Source organism: Talpa occidentalis, unplaced genomic scaffold (assembly GCF_014898055.3).
Source record: "Talpa occidentalis isolate TD23 unplaced genomic scaffold, MPIMG_talOcc4v2.1 talOcc4.13, whole genome shotgun sequence".
NCBI classification, from domain to species: Eukaryota; Metazoa; Chordata; class Mammalia; order Eulipotyphla; family Talpidae; genus Talpa; species Talpa occidentalis.
The window spans coordinates 5,066,495-5,091,486 of NW_023601322.1; the positions used below are offsets into that span (position 1 = coordinate 5,066,495).

The 24,992-nt window shown below is 36.7% G+C and overlaps 1 protein-coding gene across 3 annotated transcripts in view; it reads right to left on the minus strand.

The window, feature by feature from the left end:
• LOC119242982 (coiled-coil domain-containing protein 102B-like) overlaps positions 1-24,992 on the minus strand; it is a 130,427-nt gene that overhangs the window by 37,556 nt on the left and 67,879 nt on the right. For all 3 annotated transcript variants that reach the window (XR_005124592.2, XR_005124591.2, XM_037508420.2), the window contains exon 2: positions 20,049-20,219. Coding sequence is in view for 1 of the 3 variants with exons in the window: in XM_037508420.2 (XP_037364317.1) it covers positions 20,049-20,219 (171 nt within the window). In the remaining 2 variants the exon portion in view is untranslated. The remainder of the gene's footprint in view (positions 1-20,048; positions 20,220-24,992) is intronic.

Genomic DNA, 24,992 nt, shown 5'->3' on the forward strand with positions numbered 1-24,992 from the left:
TGGAAGTGACATGTTGTGCATCAGAGATGCTGTCAAGTCCTTTTGGCCAATCTGCTCCAACTCTGCTCCAGGGCATGCACAGTGTGGTGTCTTTATAAGCTTTCCAGCTTGGAATTTGATTAAGTAAATGAAGAATGATGGCATCAACTCAGATAAGTGTCCTGTTCACACATTCTCTCTAACCGACTCACTCATGTGATGGAGCTCAGTTGGAAGAAATGAGAGGCCATCATCACTTTACCAGCATCAGGTGATTCATACAGAATCATTTTGTATAGATATTTTTAATTGAGATAATCTGAACCATTTCACTGAGGATCATATCATAATATGCCCTTCATCCAAATAGCAGTATTTTACTGAAATTTCATAGTGGCTTTTAGTGGAAAGTAGTTCATAAGAAATCTATTACTTGTATCATAGGATTACTGCTTACTTTTCAATGCCAAAATCAATTTCATGACTTTTAATGCAATATAGTGTTGCTAGTTATATTGTGTATCATGTTGCTAGTTACATGGAAATTATTATATGACTTAAATTCAGTAACTCCAAGAAGTTATTACTAAGATATTCAAAATTAAAATGTGAACTTCAAATATAAAATGCTCTTTGGCTTGTAATTCACATTGTGTGAGATTTACTAGAACAGTTTGCTACAGGTCTTCTTTATACATATGTCATTGAATTTCATAGAGCTTCTAAATTTCTACTCGGTACTGTTATTTCTAAGTAAGTAAAAGTAGCTTCATTGTCTACTGGACAATTAAAATACTTAAGTATTAAACATGCTGACACTGGATAATGTAATGCTTAAATAATTGACCTTCCAGGTCAATAACTTTTCTAATAAGGTAATAATGCAAATATTTTAGATATAGAGTTAATGAAATTAATGAGAATATCTTGGCTAAGTCAGGGTGAATTAATTTCTTTAGAACAGGTATGTTTGCTTATAAGAGAAATGGCTTAATTGAGTAATTCTATATGAAATGTGACAAGGATCAAATATGAGACTCTGGTTTTAAGGAAACTATTTTTGGAAACTGAAGACAGTTTTCTCTGTACTTTACAGCAAATGGAATGATGAAAACTATATTCCCAAAGATTTTATTGTCATCTTAGTGACAAAATACCAGAATAAATTTTCAAGTGCCTGTCTTTTGGTGCCATGCATCTTTCTTTTTGGGAACACGTGTAGTTAAATCTGTGCTAAAGCTCAGCATTCTTAACACCAACCAAAAATTGAGCATGAAAACAGTCTCAGAAAAGAATAAATTTGGAGAACCCCCACTTTCTGATTTTAATACTAAAAATTGAGAGTGATCAATACAAAGTGTTATAGGTACAAGGATAGATGTATAGGTCAGTGAATTAAATTGTGCTGGGCCCAGGGAAAAAGCTTACATTTATGATCAACTGGGCTTGACAAGACACTTCAGTAGAGAAAAAAAAAATCTTTTCAACAAATAGTTTTGGGCCACCTAGATAGTCACACTTGAAAAATTAAAGCTGGGCCCTACCTCACATCAAACTGGATCATAGTCCCAAATGTAAGAGTTAAAACTATAAAACACATAGAAAGTGGGAGTAAAACTCAGTGGCACTGGATTGCACAAAGCTATCAAGAAATTGAAAAGCTAATCCCCAGTGAGATAATATTTGCAAATCATGTATCTAAGAAGGGACATATGTCCAGAATGTACAGAAAACACAACTCAACATTAAAGGGCAAATATCCTATTAAAAAATGTGTAAAGAATCTATTTTGATTCTTCTCCCCCCGCCAAATCTAAATGACCAGTTAATGCCTGAAAATATGATCAGCATCGTTAATATTTAAGGAAATTCAAATAAAAACCACAATGAGATACCATTTCACACCAATAGGATAACTATACTCAAATAGTCTTCTTAAAGAATGTAACCATTGGGGACATTAGAACTTTCAACCAGTACTTGTAATAATGCCAAATGGCGCAACCACTTTAGAAAAGTTTGGTGATCCTTAAAATTGAGTTGTCAGCGATTCCAAGGAAAATAAAAACACCTGCACAGAAATTTGTACATGAATATCCACAGTAGAATTATTAATAGTCCAGAAGTGGAAACAACCCAAATACTCATTAAAGACTGAGGGAAAATGTGATTTATCTATACAGTGGAATATTATTTAGCCATAAAAAGTGAAGTATTGATCCAGGCAACACTATGGATGAATCTTGAAAACATTAGGCTAAGTGAAATAGTCATATGGCCTGTGATTTCATTTTTATGAAATAGCCAAAGTGGTAGATAGATGTAGATAATGTAGATCAGTAGATGTCAAATGTTGAGTGTGAGACTGGAGTATGACCAGTAATGATTAATTAATTTCATTTTGGGATAAAGAACATGTTTTAAAATGAGATTGCAGTGATTTTATCAAACTATTAAATTGAACACTTTAAATGGATAAATTTTATGGTATGTGAATTATCACAGTAAAGCTATTAAACAGTAAAAATAAAAGCATGCATTTTCAGTTGCTATAGTATCTATAAATTCTGCCAAATCAAAATCAATTTAGGGTTTACACAAAATCAGTCAGTGGGATATTTCCAATGCATCCAAACTCCTCAGATTATCGTCTTAAAAAAATGGAACCACTTGACTCATTGTTTGACCTCTGATAAACCTGAAATCTTTATAATTGTATGGATAAAATGTCCATTGATGTGAATACATTTTAGACTTAGTAAGACATTTATAAAGACTTTAACCTTCATAATCTTACATGGTTATTGATATGTATATAAAAAGTGTTAGTTTGTAGATGCTTTCCAAGAAATTAAGCCAGCATCATGGCCGGTGGGAACAAAGCACTTGACATTCCACAATGCTGGTGGCTCTTAATTTATGCCCTGAAGGACTTAAACTGAGAATCTGCTCAGGCTACCATAGTAACTGCAGAATCAAAGCCTTGATGTCATGTGGCAAATTTGTAGTTGAGAGGACACTTCACGATTCTATTGGCTCACTGGGGCATAATATTACAAGTGTTTATGGTGTGGCATCTTAATGAGGGGATTTTAATTGGTGTTAATTTTCTCCAAATTAAAGACAATGATAGAGGACCCCTTTCCATAGACAGTTTTCATCAAGATGTGTGAATGAATAAACATTAAGGGTATTTAATTTGTAACCAAGTTCTCAAGTTTTGATATAGTTCTTTACTAAGTTGTGTTGACCTGAGTAATATGCTAAACTATTTGTGCAGAAAATATTTTATCTAATCTCAAAGGAAGATAAAATATTGTCAAATAATACTAATTTTCATGAAAACACCACTTGTATTTGATCATTACATGATATACATATTTCCTACTAACAATCTTTTCCTATTTTATCTTTACTCGATTAACACATAACAGATGTCTGCTGTAAGGAGGAAGCTTTTCAGAACACTGGGCTGTGTGCCTTTCTTTGCCTTTGGATAGTGGAATGAATTCCTGAGACTCGATGAAAGAAACGAAATTGCCATTTTTGTCCCAACTTTCAGTTTGTTATCACATGACATGAATTGTTACTTAATCACCAACCTAGTTATAAAGACCTACTATTCCTCACTAATTAATGAAAAGGAAATTGCAGAAATATAGTTACCTAAACACAAAGGTCAAATGTCATGAAACCTGAAACTCTCAAAGACAATTAAGCATTAAGGACAAGAAATTCAGCACGAAACTCTGTACTATTGTACTACTATCACTTGGGAGTCCTTTTCCTGGCTTTTCCTATAGCACTGAAGCCCAGTTACTAAGAGTGCCTGTCCACACTGTAGGCTGGCCCCACCGGTAACAGTCCACCAGTGAGCCAAATTTCCTTCACAAAGATATGGCAAAATTTTCATGAAACACAGGAAATAACTTTTATTAGAGCTGCAAGACTTGCAAACCACCCCCCCCCTCAAAAAAAGGGGAAAACCAATTAGGGATTAATGAAGTATTTTAAACCCAGAAAGTACTCTTGGCTGATTGGTTAATTGATCACAACTAAGAACTAAGACTCAACCATCATTAAACAATAAATTAATTATCTCAAATTAGAGAAACAGTTATTTCAAAGGGAAAAATGCACTCCTGTGTTCTTGCAGCACTTTTTACAACAGCCAACCTCCAAAAACAACCTAAATGCCCAAGTACAGATGAGTAGATCAGGAAGCTGTGGTGTGTTTCATAGTGCAAGACGACATAGCTAGCAAAGATAAATGCTTGTTTGCAACAGCATGGAGAGAGCTGGAGGGATGATGCTTAGCAAAATAAGTCAGAAGGAGAAAAATTCCGGATGGTGACACTTGTATGTGGAATAAGAGAAACCAAACAAGGAGTCAGAGAAAGTCAACATAAGAACTCACCCTAGAAAGCTGACCGTGGCCACCAATCGAGGGGGAGCACAGAGGAACATGGGTATTTGTTGGTGTGTGGGGGACCCTGTACTTCTAAAACACAACTATGCAAACCAATGTTACCGCAGTAAAAAAAAAAAAAAAAAAGTAAAATTCATGAGAATAACTAAAAAAGAAAAATCCTAAAGTTTCATAGATTAGCGAACTACAAGAAGTAATATAAGCAAATTAGGTGAAGGGTAACAGTGACTATGATTAGAATAGAAACTGAAGGGCTGAGGCAGCATCTCCCACAGAGGGTATAATATAATCAAGACTATAAATTTAGAAAAGAACCCCTAAATTTGTAGAAAGGATTATAATCATCAGAGGTAAAGTTTGTGATAACAGGAATATTTTCCTTAATAATAGAAGTGTCTTTCCAGATTATAATTTCCAAAATGACAAAAGCATGCAGGGAAATTAGTTATCTGCAACCACTTGTGAATGAAGCCCAGTGGTTTATAGGCACCAAATATCTCTACGGGATTTTTCCTAGCATGGAAAGTAAAACAGAGGGAGCTAAATCCTTCATTGAGTAAGAGTCAAATAGAAAACCTTATAAACATATCCTGGCCTGTATAGGAACCTTTACATATCTATCTTATAAGCATGGTTGCTGACCTTATTCTTATGGAAGTTTCAAAAAACCAAATGAGATTACAAAAATACAATGTTTCTAGAACTGTTTCTGAAATGAAGGTTGTGCACCTCCTCATTTAAAAAATTGTATTGAAGCTTCTGAGTTCTAAATTCCCTGCATTTATCTACTATAATTTCAGTTATTTTATAGTTGGGCCATATCGTTCCAGATAGAAACTGATTAAATTTTCTCTGAATAATTGTAAATATTTATCTGAAATAATATAAATGAAAAAATTTAACTGGCATATTAAAGGTCTAAAGTATAGTAAAAATAAATCTATGATCAACTTAGTTTTCTCATCACTTTTAAGCTATTTTAAAAAGCAGCAAAGAATAGTAAGTGGAAATGTAGTCAGATTTACAAAATTTAAGCATTGTTGAAATAGAGAACATTTCTTCCTCTAAATAGTCAGTGAAATACTGCCGGCACGCTTTTAGTTTAATTCCGACACGTCATTTCCAGTCATAGCATTAGTGACATCACAAAGATGTCAAAGGAGAAGCTTCACTACTGATGGGGAAAAGACAGATAACCAATATATAAAAGTACATTCCTTACAACAGAGGACTAGTTCTACACCAAACTAAAGATAAAATAATAAATATCCTTGCCATAGAGTAATATTCAGTTTCCAAGATTTCAAGGTATTTCTTTACCTTTCTTTGAACATAATCACTGCCTACCACTGAATCACTGTTGTAAATAGCTTTCCCTACTGTTTATCTTACACTGTCAATACAAAGTCAAAATAGTGGAAAAACATCTTTAAATTTTTATGAAAATTTTTTTGACCTACCAGACCTCCAGAAAGTTTCTCCGGGACCTTTAGAAGTGCCTTTCTAAACACTTTTTCAATATATAGCGGACATTCCACTATGTTTGGCTTAATTTGCATTTGACCAGAAGTTTCTAGAAACAACATAAAAATACATTCAATGAATGTATTTTGAACAATGTAGACTAAGATAAAGATCCCAGTTTAGACTACTGTCCAATTCATCTAAGATGACCTATGAATAGTGTTTGAGATTTCTTCCATTAATGGTGCACAAGTTATGTTCAGCTTCCAGGAAAAAAAAAAAAAAAACTATGACATGAATAAATAAAATCAAACAAATATCTTAGATGCATATAAATGAAATGGGAAGAGGATTGGAAAAATTCCTGAATACTGCTGTCAGTCCCTCAGGGTAATTAATTACTGCTTTTTTTTTTTTACAACAAATCCACTTTTCTTCCACACATTGGACATTAAATTAACACATTCTAGGCAGAAAGAGACCAACATAAGACTTTCCATGACTATACGATGCACCAAAGATAATGCAATTCTAGGTGCTCTAATTATTTTAATGTTGCTTATGTGCAATCTCAAATGCCCCTGGATGTTTTATGGGGCAAAGAAAATAATTTGGAATGTCCCCAGCTACCTGGTCACCCTGTTATGCAGGGTATTTTGTAAGAAATTGACATGGCTATTGGCCACCCATTACGCTTTCAAAGGCAAACCTACTTCCTGTACTTTCCATTCACCTAAGTTTAGAAATGCAGTTATATTTCTCCTTTTGAAGGCTTTTTATTTAAATTGAGACTTCCCCCCTGCCCCCAAAGCACCATGTTTTTCTTACAGATAATATGCTGAAAAGTATTTAATTGTGTTTACTTAGCACTTAAAAGGGACTGCAGCTTGGTAGTATACTGAAGTTAAATGCTGTGACACTAAAGGAGATTGATGACAAATTAAGCATGTGAGAATTTTTACTGTGAAAAATTTTAGGGACTTTTATAGATTTATTTTCTAGAGAAGTTTATAGGTTTATGTACAACTATAGGGGGCAGTAGAAAGTTCTTGGGAAGCCCCCCTCCACCCGATTGTCCTCTGTTACCATCCTGCATTAGGATGGAACACACAAAAGATAAAGCTGTCTTGGAAAGATTTGCACTCCCGAGGTGGTTGATAAGTGGCCATTTTCATAATATATTAGAAAGACTTAAGACTTAAAGCATGAGAGTGTTGATTTAATATGGAGTGAAGAAGAACAGAAAGTCAAAAACGAATCAACTCTTTTGCCTGAATGAGGGAATAGCTAGAGCAGCAGGTTTAATTATTTACATTGGAGAGTTATCTGTACACGTGGCATCTAAAGCCATGTGGCTGCAAGATTTCATCCAGTAATTCCACCCCTAGGCATCTTCCTGAAAAATTCAAAACACTAATTTGAAAGGAAATTTGCACTCCCATAGTTATTTGCAGCACATTTACAATAGCCAAACTATGGAAACAACTTAAGTGCCCCAAAACTGATGAGTAGATCAAGAAGATGTGGTCTGTGTACACAATGGAATAGTACTCAGCCATCAAAAAGATGAACTCATGCCATTTGCAGCAACATGATGGAGCTGGAAGGGATCATGTTCAGCGAAACTAGCCAGAAGACAAAGACTGGATGGTCTATATAGAATATAGAGAATCCAAACTATGAGTCAGATAAGGACAGGCTTAAAAACTAATTAGAGCTACCTAACTACAATCTGAAACTAAATTAACTATAGAACTGAAGCAACCAGAGCAGGGAGCGGGTGAGACAGGAGTAAGAACAAGGACAGAAGGACTATGGTGGCGGACGGACTATTCTGGCAATACCTGAGGGGGTCCTAAAGTTACCTCAATTAAAAAATTTATTTTTAAAATGGTTTCTTCCAATTAATATAAGTTTTTACCAAGTAATGACAGGATTGGATTTTTCCATTCCTAAGCCCATCAAGTTCTTTGAAAGAATTTGGGTTTGCTTTATTATTATAGCTTTCATAAAACATGAGACATTTTCTGCTGGTTTAATAAAATGTGTGGCTGTAAGAACGTACATGTTATGTCTTTAGGAAATGACTATAAAAACAAACGGCGCACACATTTAGACTCATACGTGCTCTCAACACTACCCAAACTTCACAGCATCAGGCACCCCTAACATAGCAATGTTCTTTCTTAGCCTTAATACAGATGGTGGAGTCTCTTATGGCATTTTGCCTCCAGCTCTGGATCAAGTTACTTCAATCCAATTTCCTACTCAACAACACTGGTCCTTTCACTTCCCAAAGCAGTCTGTTTCCCTGCTTTGAAGATTTCTATCACTGCCTTTGTCTGGCTCTATTGTTTCTTTAAAAAAAAAATGTATGTACACATGTTACTTGACAATCTTTAAGTTGCTGACTCTCCACACTATCAGAATTTGTCTATCAATATTTTTTTCCTATAGAGCCAACTTGACAATTTCCAATGCCTCTATCAAGGAGGCTCTTCCCTCTTTTCCGTTGTGTTTGGTCATTGCTAACAGCAAGGTAGTTTCTGCTCCATCCATAAGGCGGCTCCTACCTCCTGGAATCTGCTTTCTGTGTCTGTGTCACAGGTCCCACATGCTTGGGGTTTCTTCCACCCTGCCCTACCCCGACCACCTCACACATGTGTTTTCCATTTGCCTGGCTTCTGGCAAATATTTAATTCCTGTCTGCCCGGATGGATGGTCACACTCAGGTGTGATCTGGGCAAGCTCAGATCCAGTATTACCTTGTCTGGGAGCAGACCCTGGCCCTCTCAGCTCCGTCCTCATTGTCTAGTAAATCTAATATGAGCACTTGGAATTTTTGATTGTAAGGACTACAGGGGACAGCACAGAACACATATCCAAATTTTTCTAACAATGAGCTGCGTTCATTTTCTATGTATTTTAACTTTGTTCTGAGACACTTGATAAGGTGACAGACATACACGAAAAATACCTATATACTTTTAATCTCGATAAAGTGCCATGCTAATTTAATGAAGTTATTATGTTTTTAAGCAATTGTCATTTAGATGAACAAATCTTTCTAATAGAAATTATTGAAAGATATATGTCCATACACATACATAATATAGACACATTAACAATATTCATTGTTATACTGTTATACCTATAAATTTGTTAAAATTTCCCATTTTCAATACAAATAAATTACTGATTTCTGAAGACCAACTTATACTACCATGACTTACTATAAGAGAAAAGAATACATTACCTATTCTCCTTCCGCTGAAGGTGTTTTTTCAACACTTGTTTGAATTATATTAATTTCTACTTCAGCCCATGTAATTCTTTAGACTGTAATTAGGGTGCCATGATACCTACAGTTCCTTACCATTTCCAAAGCTTTCTTCCATAATCAACAAAGAATTAAATAGTATTTTAACTGAAGAGCCATTTTCCATGACAATTTTTCCTGATTGTGTGTTTTAAATGAATATTTTATCAATATATAGACTATTTTTCAAATATTGAAATATATAGAAAGGGAGGTTATGGGGTACTGGCACTGGGGCTTTCCTGGAGGATGCACTAGCATCCACTAGCTGTGCACTATTGGAGGGGTGAAACTGTGCTCCCCAAATTATACAGTCATGTAAATGATTGGCAAAGCAATAAAATCTAAGAAAAATATTGATATAAACATTGCAAGAACTGTGTAACACTTATCCAATACTTCAAAAATATTTATTGAACTTTTCCTAAAATTCCTCATGTTATGGGCACAAGTGAAAACCAAATACTTCTAAATTTACTGTGGAAAACATGTACCAGATGCTTTCAATTAATATTCTGATATCTTTATTTGGACATGATTGACCAATTTGTATAAAAAGTATATGGTTAAGCTGTATTTATTCATCTTGAATCAAAAAAAATCTCATTTTCCCTTCACAGAAATGAAAAACATATGTTTGTTCAGTATTTCTTGATGTCATTGCCAATTTAAATTTTGGTCTTGCATTTATATAGCTAAGTGTGAAATGCATCAAATAATAATAAAGCTTTAAGTTTGTCTAATTGTGTATGCTCATATTTCATTTGACTTTTCAGCTATAGCAGAATGACAAATAGTGATGGATCTTTAAAAACTTTTCCAGTTCTCAATTCTAGGATCACATGAGGGAGAAATGGCTTATCTAAGAATTTTATTGCTGTAAGTCTGAGTGTTTAGATGCAAGTGTTCATTCCTTTCCTAACTTTAGAGTCAACAACCTTAAAAAACTAACTTCTACATTAACTGAAAAGTCTTCTAATAAAATGACCCATGTGATCATATCTTCAAAAAAGAATTTCAGACATACTGGTGAAAGCTAGTAATGTGATTTTCTTTTTAGAATGTTAGAGAACATTTGAATCTAAAAGCTAAGTCCACCCTTGACATTTGTTTTCAGTGTACTTTAATATCCCAAAAGATGTCACTATTTTCCATTATCATATGTTTAAGACAAACTTAATTTTTACTCCCTTCAGCATACAATGTTCCTTGTTTTATTTCAATCTTAGTGAAACCTTCTGATTTTTTGCATAAAGAGAACATTTTGATTAGAGCAGGGAAAAAAATGCTCTCAGGTGTGCCCTTTAAAATGGCTCATCAGGAATTTGGAACCTCATACTTGTCCAAGTGTCTGGTAATCCACATGGAAGCCAAGAGCTTAAATAAAACTTTCATTTTAGTTTTCATTTGCAGGGGAAAATAGGTGAATTTAGCTGAATTCACGTAAGGATTATTGTTGCCTTGTAAATCATAAGAAGTGTGTAAAAGACCATGCTTTAACATATTTTATTACCTGAATGGGCATCTCTGTTCTTTCTTTCCCATCTTTTATCGTGATCACATTATTTACATGATCACATTATTTAAAACCCCGAGTTTCTGTAATTTTGAAATTACAATACCTAATTTCATCATTGTTATAAGATTAGCCTGAAATAGTAATGCAATTATACCAATATTTATACTAACACACTATGGAATTTATAAGTTTATAACAAAGAGTAAATACTACATGATTGTGCTGTATGCTTGATACTGGAACATTCAACTCAGCGCTGTTATGTATTCTAAGATTAAATGCAGACCCAAGACCAGCTTAGGTCAATTATGCAGAGTTTCTCTTATTTTAAGGTTTCATTAAATCATCTGTACACATTTCGGTGTTCATTGTGCATAATTCATGCATGATTCTCCATTTTATAAATAAATTACCCTAGAGTGGCTCAATGATTAGCCCACATGACTTCCAATCTAACACTATTGCTTTATTTTGACCACTATATCATTGTGTATAGTGGAATTTCCAAAGGCAGATTGAATTCGTTTTTGACCTGCTTTTCTAGCATTGTCCAGTCACAGTTAAAGAGCAGAAAGATTACTTTTCTCAAAAAAATCTCCTGTGTCCCTGTTTTGCTTTTCTACATTCCACTTATAAGCCACACCCTCCGGTATTTGTCTTTCTTTCTGACATCATATTTCACTTAGCATAAACTTAAGAACTAACCCTTGATAACTGATTATAGAACCAAGGAATCCAGCAGGGGAGGGGAATGAGGATGAGAGCACAGTGGGGGTGCGGGGAGCACAGTGGACTAAGGTGGTGGACAAAGGGTACAGTCGTGGTACTTGAGGTAGCAACACTTGATGGGGCAGGGAGCCTCTTCTCCCTAAATACAAACAACTATTTAAACCAATATTACCTCAATAAAAATAAAATCTCCTCCCTCTCTGTTCACTGAGCACCCCAAGGTGCTGGTCCAACCTGCTCTAAGAACAAAGAATGCCATGAACAAAGTCACAGATTTGACCTGTCCCCTGACCAGTGACTGAAGCCCCTGTTAGGGGGAAAAGGCTGTGCTAAAGCTAATTCCATACAGGCTTTGTGGACTCCACCCCCACCCCAGGCCAAAGCCAAAGACACTGGGAACTCCAAATCCCATCACCACCCAAGGGAAGGTGGCTGGGACCTGAGGGTGGGGTGAAGCAGCCAGGTGGGTATAAAGCCAGACACGTGGGCTTTGGAGGGGTCCCCCATTTTGGCTCTCTGCCAGCTCGCAGCGTCCAGCCAGCTCGGAGAGTGCCTTTGGGTTTCCAGGTCGGGGAATCGGGTAGGACGCATGAAAGACTTTATTTCCCTATTTTCTCCCTGAGTTGTCCATTTTCCTTCTTTCCTTTTCCCTTGTAAATAAACCTTTTATTACCCTTTTGTGTGTGCCTGTAGTGGAGTATTCATAAGTCCCTTTTAAGCGCACAGGTGAGGACCCACAGCCAGGCAACCCGTTCAATATTGGGGCTGCCCTATAACAGCTGGCGCCCAACGTGGTTTCCAAGCTTCACCTGTAACACCCCCAGAATCAGCTGTGACAAAAGCACTGCACTTATCCTCGTGTGGATCTTGTGGGAAATCGCCTGGGATGTGGACACAAAATACACCCAAAACAAGCATGCAAAAACACATTTGGTAAAAAAAAGACACAAACTTCTTTCAAACGGCTGCATGTGGAGGAAGGGGTGCAGCGTGGGAGGTGAGTGTAAAGGTAAATTGAAAGAATGGATTCGCGAGGAAGCATGAAGTTTCCAGAAAGAAGTGATGTTCACAAAACTCTCACCAGAGCACCAGCGAGAGCAAAAGCTGTTCTCCTTGAGCTGTCCATGCACCTTTTTTCCTAATGAGATCTATGTCACCTCCATTATTTTTCATAGCATTGAGAGGTCAACAATCAGGCTGAATGAGGAGAGGGAATAAAGTAACAAATGTTCCAAAGAGAAGACACACTAGCATGTACCTGCACACAATTTAAATCTCCTCCTAGAAGTAAGAGTAGAGGGACAGCTAACAAAAATCATGGTTGACTCCTTTCTGTTCAACCTGACCTTAAAATATATGATTTTACTCAACTCGTATCTCAGGCAGTATTTTCTAATCACACCCAATCCATAGAAGTCTTAGGTGCGCCCATGCCATGATGGGTTGGTTTGTTATCGAATTCTCTGAAGGGGAAGAGATGAGAAATGGTGGAGACAGTTCTTGAAGTGAGGGAGAGCAGGAGCAACATAATTGATCACCGGTAATAGTAGCTTTCACATTATTCATGGAAAGTGGAATGAAATTATTAGAATGGACGGAGGCGGGGTGTGGGATTTCAGCCGTTATGTCGTCTTTGTTTGAGACACCCCAGAGGTTCTACTGAAAGCTGACACTGGTGGAGGCACAGACTGAACTGTCTCCCCCATGTATTCCAGCCGTGGTGTCAATCAGACACCAAAACACACGCCTAATTACAAATAGCCCTTGGGTGGGAAAGAAAAGAAATACGGTGAATTGCTTCTGGTGGTAGCCAATGAACACCATCCATTTTGGTATTTCTTTTGTTACATTTAACTTCATAGATGTATGTTTGAATACCCCCAATAAAAAGCTCTTCTAGGGAAGAATTCAAGTACCTTCTAACATCTAGCATCAAGGTTAGGAAGTAATAAATACTAAATGAACTGGATTGTTTCTTGCAATTCATTTCAGATGTTCAGTCTGGAGGGTCAATGTCTCTGTCCCCATGTGAACCTGCCACTGGCCTCTTTCTTTTTGATGTTACCCCAAAACACTTACCACATCTTTTTCATAGATAAATGTGAATTTTAGTCTATTGCCATTCTCACAATCTTAAAATTAGCAAGGTGCAAATTAACAGGATTTTTACCCAAATATATCTAGGACCAGGAACAAATTTTTGTGTCCTTCCAAATAAAAACAGTTTAAAAATCAGCTGTTAATTTAGATAATTAACGTCCTTTGGTTTAAACAGTGTCTCTCACATTCATCATTGCTGATGATATCAGACTTTTGAGAAGATTCACCTTTTTGACACCAGAAGGTTTTACAATGTAAAGCTAGAATTAGCTAAGCTGCAATAATAAGGTGATAATTGCTAAGTGTAAAGCCACACCAACAATGCATTTAGCAAAACACTAACACTTTCAGTGTGAACTCACAGTGCTCAACAGTATCTTCTTACTTCCATCTGTTTAAGTGATTTCATCTTTGGAGTGTTTCTCAAAACTAGAAGACTTATTACATTAATTTTGCATGTTACATTGCTAACAAGCAGAGACCAAAATGGAATAAGAGTCTCTTTTCAGCAGCAAGTTATTTTATTTATGTTCTACTGATAAAATCTGCCATCACAATTGCATGTTTTCAGTGGGGTTCATAATTATGAACTCCAGTCTCAATGGTGATGGCCCTTTCTCCTTAGACCAGTGATTTTGACATTTGACTATATAGATCAGACTCGTTTGATAAGTTTTTGAATATATTCTCTTGCACAATCCTTGCCCATAACAAATGATTTGAATCCTACAGGCAAGACTATAGTATTAGTATTTTAGAAATCTTCCTAAGTAATTCTGTTGTATAGCCAGGTTGAGCATCATTAAATTAGACTTTAACTCTTACATTGGGACTATCTTTATACTTTTGCACCTAGAATGGTACTAAGCACTGAGATCAATAAATGTTAGTTCAGTGAAGAAATCCATGAATTACTTAGAACATGCATTTTCCTCTCAAAATTAGGCATTTCTCTTCCCCTTACCATAGAACTTTTATCTTTTAATTACTATATGCAGCTTGGTGTATGAAAAAGAGTCTTCCAGAGACTAGGTACTTCCTTAGCCCTGATTTACATATCTTTGAACACAAAATATTCTCTGAATATTTTGGAAGTTCTCTAATTTGTTGAAGCTTTTACCAAAAAACAGAGAAAATAAGACAAAGTATTGAATTACAAGAAGGGGAGAGGTCAATAAAAGGAATAAACTGAAATTAAAAGTAAATCCAATTAACAACTCAGCAAATCAAGTGATTAAACTTTCCTTAACTTTATAAATAATCATTTGAGATTTAACTTTTGCATCAGTTAAGATGCAATTAAGTCTTTGGGTTGGATAACAGTCAACATTTCCACAATCTGACCTATCATTAAGAAACAGAGGAAATAGATAATACACATAGACACACACACACACACACCTTATTTCCATCTGTTTAAGTGATTTCATCTTTGGAATGTTTCTCAAAGCTAGAGGATTTATTAATTTTGCATATTATGTAGCTAACAAATCCAGACCAAAATGGAATAACCAATCTCTTTTCAGCAGCAAGTTATTTTATTTATGTTCTACTGGTAATATCTGCTATCACAATTTATGTTTTCAGTGGGGATCATAATTATGAATTTGAGTCTCAATGATGGCAGCCCTTTCATTTTTAATCAAATAATTCCACTTAGAAAACTTTCAATGGGGGATAAAAGATCTGCACATAAAAGTAATCATAGTAGATTTTGTTGGGTTAAGAAGACCTAAATGACTAAATAAGGGAGGACTGGTTGATTAAATTTATATTCAAGAAAATAAATATTACACTATTCCTTGAAATACCAACTATGAAAACTGCATAGCACATAAAAACAGGTGATGATAATCCATAAAGCAGAGTACATTATTTGCAAACAATGACAACAATCACGCATAAAATCACCTTAGTGTTTGAAGTCAACATACTTGACAAAACAGGATATCTTGGTGGGGTGGTGACATTCCCTTTCATTTACTTTCTTGTATAATGTGATAGTACTTTACAAAATTTAAGATATGCTATGGAAAAATCACCTTACTCTGTCCTTCAGCATATCACCATGTGTCTTCACAATTGCCTATAACATACTCTGCTTCTTAAGTATATAAAAGCAAAATCTTGCAACTTCAGTCTACGATTGTTCTGTGTCCATCAGTTTTACTTACTGCATTATACTATTCAACACACTGCTTTTGTCCATCACAATTATTAATTATTTTGGTGTTGTAAGTGTGAATGTGTATGTAACTGTTCCTGTACTGTGGTTATGAGGAGTTTGCCATTATATAATATAATGTATATTCACAGGCCGTATTTAATGAAGTGGTGAAAAAAGAACATTTAATTTCTAACAAGTATAAATTAAATGAGGGTTTTTTCTTTAGGAAATTTAAGAAAGCAACTCATCCAAAATAAGAATTTTTAAAATGAATTAAAAATTCATTTATTTAATCAGAACCTGGATTTTTTTTCAGATAGGCCCCAATGTATCTGTTCTCTCTATGGTATAGAGGATTAATATTTCATTTTCATTTATTTAAAATCTGTTGACTTATGGGAGCTGGAAACTTTGTATTTGACAGTTCCAATTAAACATTAATTTCAGCTAATTACAATTTGAAGAATTTGCTACTATAAAATTAAAAAGCTCAGCAGTGAAACTGACAGAATTTTCTTTACTTCCCAACGATAAGTCAGACTGTGGAAATGTCAACCACTACATAATACAAAATCTTATTTCCATGAGGAATATTTTCATTCCCAGCCACTAGAAACAGTGATGACCTTTAATCAGAGAAAAACAGAGGACCTGACAACTGTAATCAGATAACCCAGATGATGAAACCACTGGAGTTGGTAGCAGAGCTTTGGGTCAGTCCCGTCTGGTAATCAACTGATTGCACATAAAGACACGGAACACTGGAATATGTTTTGTGTTGAAAGTGTATTTCAGTGCATGTGTGTCTGGGCTTTACACAATCACATCTTCATATTGTACTGTGGACTCTCATAACAATTTTGTTTGAAAGCAGCACAAATTTCATTTGCCAGAAAACAATCTCAGGATTGAGTCAAGCATTCATGCTTGGGGCCTGCATTCCTTCCCAAAAGACAGAGCAACAACCATTCATACACCCAAACTCACTATTTGCACACTCACTCATGCACAATATAATGCCACCCATCCTCTGGGTCACACCACTCACGTTTCTCTGTACTTAAAAATTTTCAGTCTTAGGCCTCCCTGATGGGTCAGGGGGCTAAGTCGCAGCACTATGAAGCTATGCACGGCCTCTGCAGCAAGAGAGGGAGTCAGCTCCCTCAGAGAGGGAGGTCTGGCTCAGCAGACCTTTCCTGTCTCCCCAGTGCTCCCCTCAGCAGATTTCAGTAGATCCACCTGTTCTGCTCCCCACACTGTCTCTGGTGGATCCTCTCACCTCTGGCCTACACCGCAGCTCTTGTATGCATAAATAAATCAATCTAAAAAAAAGTTTTTCAACCTCTCCCCAAGGAAAATTATCCATGCAAACTTTCACCACAACATTTGTCTCAACATCAAGTATCTCATGATAATATTCATATTAGGTCTAAACCATCTTCTGCTCCAGAAATCAATGTTCTCAAAAGGTAATTTATACCCTCCCCTCTACCACACAATATACTACAGTGGAACTAGGATAAGGAACTGCAATGCACACTTCCATACAGAAGAAAGTATTGAGCCCAACAGCACATGTCACAGGGTCCCCTATTCTGCCCAAGAGTGTTCTGGGTTCTGCTCCCTGAAATAGTTGCCTAGTCTGCAGTTTTCTATGGTTCTGGGTTCTCAAGAAGTCCTTTGTTATTGTTGTTGTTATCATTTATTATTATTTGCATGTCCTCATGTGAAAATGGGGATGGAGATTATTACCCCTCAGGGAGGTGACAACTCAACCATGGATTTTAAAGGAAAAGATTCTTTTAAATCTAGAGAAATCAATTCTCTTTCATTCCTGACTGGAAGTTCACTTGAAGTATAACTTCCACAAAAATAATAGTAGTCTTTTTTTTCTGTTTGATTCCAGTAAATTCCATAGGTCAGTAGTCACTTCCACAGTTCTTTTGGAGAAATGACATTTTTCTCTAAGCTACCTGCAGTTCCCTTGAGTTTGTGTGATGTTCTGTACAGGTTCTCTCTCTCTCTCCTTTGCTATGGAGCTCACCTGAAAGGCTTTATTTATGGAGTTCACCTGAAAGGATTTTTAATAGACTGAGTTTCTTGAAGAATCAACTTGGCAATGCCAAGGATGCTCACCAGAAAGTCATACTCTAACTGACACGCAGTCATAGCGTCCTCCATTTTATACTTTATCATTTGAAAATATAAATCAGACCATGGAAGTCACAGAACTACTTAAATGTCTGTATTACCATACATATCTCTTTGGAAACTTGGCAGTTTTATTCAGAGCTCACCTTTCTTTGGGCCCCTGTTAAATGCACCAGTGGCAAACAAGGAACTACAGGGACATACAGTCTTCCTTCAAAATGGTTCCTGAAAAGTTCTACACTTGATGCAAAACAACTTTCAAGAAAAGTAGATCTTTGAATAGCATCATTTTGTTCAATATTTCCCAGGATTTCTTTTACTCATCGACCTTATAACAAAAGGGTGTTGAACAAAGCAATGTTATTCCACAACTGGTGTACCTATTCACCCCAAACCTCAGGTGCATTCTGTATGTCACCTGCTTTCCACACATTACTGGAAACAAGCCTCCCAATCTTTTCAAGATCCCATAAAAGGGACTGTCATCATTCTAGGCCTCCAACAAGCTTCTTCACTCCCTACTTAATGCCTGCCGTCAATGCCACATAATTACAGTTTTTGTTGTTTTAATGACAACACCCGTCAGCTTTAACTATAGCTTCCTGTAGTCGCAAAGTGTCAGTGTTTTACCACAGCATATTTAATTTTTACCCGTGTGGATTCCATGAGGGTCCTAAGCTTTGCTCCATTTCAGGATTTGTGCTGAGAGAATCTGATCTACTTGGGGCCTCAGGACATGAGAAACGGCTGAGGAGACATGGGAGGAGGAACAGCAGAGCTCTCTTTCGGTTCTCACAGCCCCTCATGTCAGTGACTTGGCTCCTGCTCCTCATGCTCTGGCAAAGCACATGTCCCATAGCTGAGCCTGATTTTACTGATGTGGAAGAACAATCCTCCCCCAGGGGAGGCCAATAATGTGATCATTCTCAAGGTCACAGCTCATTTTTGAAATTATATGGTTAGACTGCTGAGTCAGATCCTCATGACTGAACACTTCATTAACCCTTCAACCCTATATGATTTCACCATTTCCTTGTCAATGTTTCCATCTCAAACAATTTCTGAAACCTCCATGCACCAACAGAGGTTGTCACCACCACCTGCCACAAACACTTGCATACTAAAACATTCTCAGGAACGTCGATGATCAAATAAAAGCGTCAAAGGATTCTCTTGCGTCTTTCTACTATGTTCCTTTTCCGACTTCTCTTCCACAGTCAGTAGCACTATTCATGCACGTTACTTTATGAACATATATAATCTTCAGACAAGGAAACATCAAGGATGAACTTCCCACCCAAAGTCAGTGCTGAACATCAGGAGATGAGGCAGGAGTCTCACTGAGCGAGGGGTCCTGTGTCCAGGTGATGAGAGACAGGAAACTCTGCTTGAATGGAGTAACTGATTAAAAATTAAATATCAAACTATGCAGATACCTGTTGTTGAATTTACCGTTGGGGGAAAAAATGCATAAATGCATTTTCAAAAAATTCCCAACTGTTGGTATTTGGAAACAGTCTTTCAAACCAGGGTCCTGATACTTTTTGCCTCAAAAGTTGTCCAACAGGGGCAGACACAGTGCCTGGAACACCACAGATTTAACTGGCATCATGTGGTGAGGAGACAGCAAGGACATGTGAGAAGGTGTTTCAAAACAAAAAATAAACAACCCTCTGTGTTGCCTGCAATTTTTGAAGTCACCTCCCTGCTCAGCTGTGCCATCAGTACCTCACACAGAAGCCTCAGCCTTCCAGAAACCTCTTAAATACTCCTTAAACAATTAGCAAGTTGGAACTCACACAACGAAACAAAATGTCCACCTTCTTTTAAAACACCAGAGAGCACCAGGAGAAGCGTTCCATAGAGATAATCACGGTAGCTTTTATCTCTGCTGTGTAGTTTGGAAGTCTAAAACTCAAACCATTCAAACTTTGAGGATACCAAGCCCATGAATAACCCTCCCTGCCTCATACACCCACAAAAACATCCTGGAGACTCTAAAGCACCCATTAAAAATGCACTGTTTGCACCAGAGAGATAAGCATGTTGTCTAGGTAACATTTTTCTCTTCATAATAATTTTTTTGAAAGGTGAGGTTTTCATCTCAATACCACGTTAATGAGAGAATGCTTTCTAGATGCTCTAAAATGCTATTTTGCACCCACCCAACACATCATCACCCACAAAGTACCTCCATTTCTTTTTGGCAGAGTCCCTGTTTGAGTTCTTCCACTCGAAATCTCAGTTTCTTTACTTCTGCCTCATTTTGCTCCATCCGGCTGTTTGCCTCCCTCAGTTCTGCTATTTTTGCCTCATATTGTCTGCTTAGCTTGTGGTAGGCATGCTGAAGGTCCAGCAGCTCCTTTCAAAAGAGAACAGGGATTCCATTATTTGTAATTTATTCTGGCAAAGACAGAAGAATGGCAACTTCTTTGACAGAGAAAAATATTTTAGGAAGAATTCAAAGGAGGCATCTCTTCATCTGGAACTCAACATTTCTGCAATTAAATATTATGATTAGCATATAACTATAAATGGAAGATGTATTTGTGTATGTCTAAAATGGCTAAAACACAATACCACTCTTTATGTTCTTGAATGAATGATCTGTTTTCCATGCTATGCAAATTTAGTTTTTATGTGTGTTGTCCAAAGGAGGAAATCACATCTCCATAAATGAAGAATAAAATATAATAAAATTCAGTGCAAGAAGCGCTGTTCATCTGCTAAATCAGCAGAAGTATTAAAATCAGCAGACGTCTGCTTTCAGTCATTTTTCTCAGGGAAAAAAAAGGTTTTGAGCTGCCACAGACCTGCTGTGTTTGGTGCCCTTGAAGCCAGGTGGGTCTGGGCCAGAGCTGGCCCCTCCTGAGAAGCAGCAGAGTGAATCTATCAGGAAGGGACTGGAGCGCCCATCAATCTTGTTATAATTAACATGCAAGATAGGAATTAACAGGTACATTAATTGGCCTCAGATTATTATTGTTTCTCGTTTTTAGTGAAAATTTTCTGTGCAAAATTAACAATTATTGTAGAAAATGTCTTTATTAAAACCATAATATAAACTCTAGTTTTTTAGAATGTACTTTAGGAAAATCCAAGGATATCTAATTTCTTGAAAAATACTGTGATAAGAGATTACATAGAGATCACACAATGGCACATTAAATGTGTGTTGCTTAATTACAAAAACAAGTTAGACAACTGGAGATAGAATCTTTCTTAACATTTTATATAACCACAATAGTAATCAAGAATTAGAGATTCAGAACTTTGACAAAAAAAAACCATATGGTATTGGAAGATTCTGGAAGAATGTTGGATACCTTTGACAAATCATTAACTAGAACATTTTTTCCAGTTTGACCCCAAACCATGAGCTCATAAAATGATAAATTTTATCACAGTAAATACACAATTTGTATACACAAATGAAACTGCATCCTACACAGACAATGTAACAAGACACAAATTCAGGGGTTATATCAAATCAACACCAACTGACAATATAAATATGAAAGGTCAGAGTTCACAGGAAAGAAAAGAGGATATTGCTTAAATATTCAGAGCTATTTAGCTTCCCTTCAAAGCAAGGCAAAAAGACATTTCCAATTTATGTAATATTTTGACATGACCAAATTAGTCCTGCCAAGAAGGGAGTGGGTCTGGACAGTAAAGATCGGGCTAACCACCACTTCCAGGAAGCCAAGGGGATGGACAGCAGAGGGGGGGGCTTCCATTACCCCCCAACCCCCTAGCACCCCTAACGTCTAAAGTGTCTTCCAGGACCCACTGACAATCTGGAATATATCGCTACTTTCCTGCAAACCCTGCCCCCATGGGGGTCAGTGGGGAACAGATTTAGATGGGCAGCTAGAGCTGATTGGCCAGGCAGCTAGAGCTGATCATCTGCAGGGCCGGTCCCTTCACGGGCCTGGCAGTAACACAACTTATGGTTTCTTCAGTGTTTTCCTCAGTTAACATCACGAAGCACATTTCAAATGCAGTCAGATTTTTCCTTCTCTTCCAAATAAAATTTTCAAATACCCAATTATATAGCTTTTTCTTTTACAAAGAGATACATAGTTGGGAACACACTTCTATTATTTGGGATGACAATGAAGCATTTAATGAAAGATTCTCTTGATCTGTCAAACTGAGTAAAAGAGTTTGCCACTAAAATAGTCCAAAACGAAATGGAAGAGTTATAACAAATGTGCAAAATGATGGCTTTTTCTCAGGAATGATGTGGCTGGGTACAACTACTTAAATAACTTCGTGATAGAACAAAAATATTTCCTAGTCAACACTTTGTCATTAAGCAACTCATTTAGATTGGTTTAAATGGAAATCAGTAAACAAAAACAGAAAGAAAGGAAGGTACAAAGGGAGAGGGGAAGGGGAAGTAAACACTGCAGTTTGTTGACAAACATTGCACCCCAACCATGTGTCACCCTCGGAGGCAGAGCCTGCTCACACTCCACTGCTTGGCAATTTGCTCAGGGAAGGTCAACTTATTCTCAGGCCCAGGAGGTGGCTGTGTGTTAATCACAGTCTGCACCCCCCAGTAGCTCAGTTCCCCCCCGCCACACCCCATAGCTCCAAGCCGGCAGCATAAGCACAGCCAGGCTTCATTCAAGCTCCACCGAGTCAGAAACTCAGGACAGGGCTGATGGAGCCTTGGTTTGAAGGAGCCCTCCAGGTGTTTGATTCAGCTTAGCATCAGGACGATGGATGCCAGCCGTGGTGAGCTTTAATCTACCAGTAAGTTGTTGTAAAGGGTACATGTAGCTTCATTCAGCAGTGAAGTATTTTTTAGCACTTACTTTTTTTACCAGGCTATCTATCTGGAGGTGCTATGGCAATCTGGGCCAGCAGGGGGCGAGCTTACTTACAACTGAGACTGGCAGATCTCACATGAGCAAATACAGCCAATGTTTATCACCAAACATATCTACGTCCATAGGATACCTTTTGTTTTCTAGTCTAATAAAATCCAGTGCAACCTGGATGTTCATTATTTCATTAACATCTATATGTGTATATGCACACACATATAAATATCAGTTTAGGATCGAAGAGATCAATACTAGCCAAATATGACCTATTATACACTAATTTCTTCATAAACTTGCCCCTCTTCTCTCATCTTTTCTGTTTTGCCCTTTTCAGTAGAAGAGAACATACATAATTTGCATTTCCAAACCTAGTTGTAAGTTAGTACTGTACTTTTCACTTCACCAGAATCTCCTGGCTGGCTTTGATCTTGTTACCAGATTTTCTAAGATAGCACAAGCTGCTTGGCATTTTAATCCATTAATTTACCACCACCCTCCATTTCGCATTCTGGAGAGAGGAGTTTCTTCTGCTTTAATTCTCAAAGAGAAGGGCTTTTCTGGCTTACATTTCTTTGTTATTATTGCCTCTGTGGTGAGAATCCCTGCTGCCTCTGCTGAGTTCTTTCTTTAAACATATTTCTGTAAAGGATCAAGGTGCCCAAACCCCAGCCATCCCATCCAAATGTTTCATGATAATGTCTGAAGTCTGTTTCCCCTGTAACACCTGCTTCTTGGCTCCAATTTGGAGCGTTTCAAATGTATGTTTGTTGACAAAGGTTAATGACTTGCATTTGACAAGAGAACTCAGTGGACAGTGAAGATCTATATGGACTTCCAAAGCAAACTTATTATAGCTGGATGGCACAAATACACAAAACTATAGGTAGGAATATTTGTATTTTGTTTCGACATGGAAAAATCTGACTGGAAATTAAACTTGTAAAAATATACAGAACTGCAGATTATTTGTCAGTGTGTAATACAAAGCTATGAAACTGAATAGAGAAAATAAGCAAATGTGATGTGTTTGTATACAGATATCTTGATAGGATAATTCTGGTGTCTCAAATAGACTGACATTCTGTTTCTAGTGATATAAAGGATTTGATAGCAGGTTTTAAATTTTGTATATAGATTTAAAACTCACATATTAGCTTATGCTCTTGTAAGTAAGAATATGGCTTGCTACGTAGAATTAATTTTGTATCTGATGTGTCCAAGTTCTGAGGCTTACTTTGTGGCAAACTGACAGATCTAAAACATTTTCTTATAACAAATGACAAAAACTGCCTGGTAAAAAGCAAATAACTTTATATTCATGTGAAGGAAAAATAAAATGACATAAGGAATTTAAACACATTATTACATACGTCTGTTTGATTTTTTTAAAGATCATCAAAAACTAGAAGTTTCTGCATCTGTAATTTTAAATATCTGTAAAAATGGTATCCTGATATGTAGGAAACCTGAAATTCACAAAATGTGGTCCAATTCTATGTAATAGAGAAATGTGTGGAAAATCAGAAATAACTTCTCATTAATGGTTGCCTTGTTGGACTTCAACTGTGCATAAAAATACCACTAGCAAGAGGAGATTCTCTCAAAGTTGACTCAAATACATTGGATGGCCACGAAATCCATCTACTTAAATACATGAAAGAACTCACAATGTCATCCAAATTAGGTTATTATAAAAGTATCTTGTGTCACCTGCCAATTTCTTAGGACAAATATCAGTCTATCTATCTATCTATCTATCTATCTATCTATCTATCTATCTATCTATCTTATATGTAATAATTCTTACCTCAAGAAATATAGAAACCAAAGGAACATTTTCCAACAGGAGTAAATTCAATATTCATAAACATGTTTATGCTACATGGTGACAGATGATAGCTTTGAAATTAGAACATTCCGGTAGTCTTAAGTAGCATCTTTAGGTAAAGTTCATTTAATATCTTGTATGTTAAATAGAGTGGTTCATCAGTTTAGCAATGGAGTTGACACATTATCACTCATTCATTTGACAGGCATGCACTAAATGGCTCCCAGTCAGTGCTCTGACTAGACTCTGCTCTCTGTAGAGACAGACAAAGCAGAGGTACTCCTAATCTGTCAAATATTGGAATCCAATCGAGGCTATAAAGACCATCAAATGAATGAGTTTGTCCTTAGTGACATGTAGTAGAAACTAATCAAATAATTAGCTAAGATAGGGACTAATTTGTGAGCAGTAGATGATAACCAGGGAATACATGATGGGGGGGTGCTGTCCTGTGCCCCCCCCAAGCCCT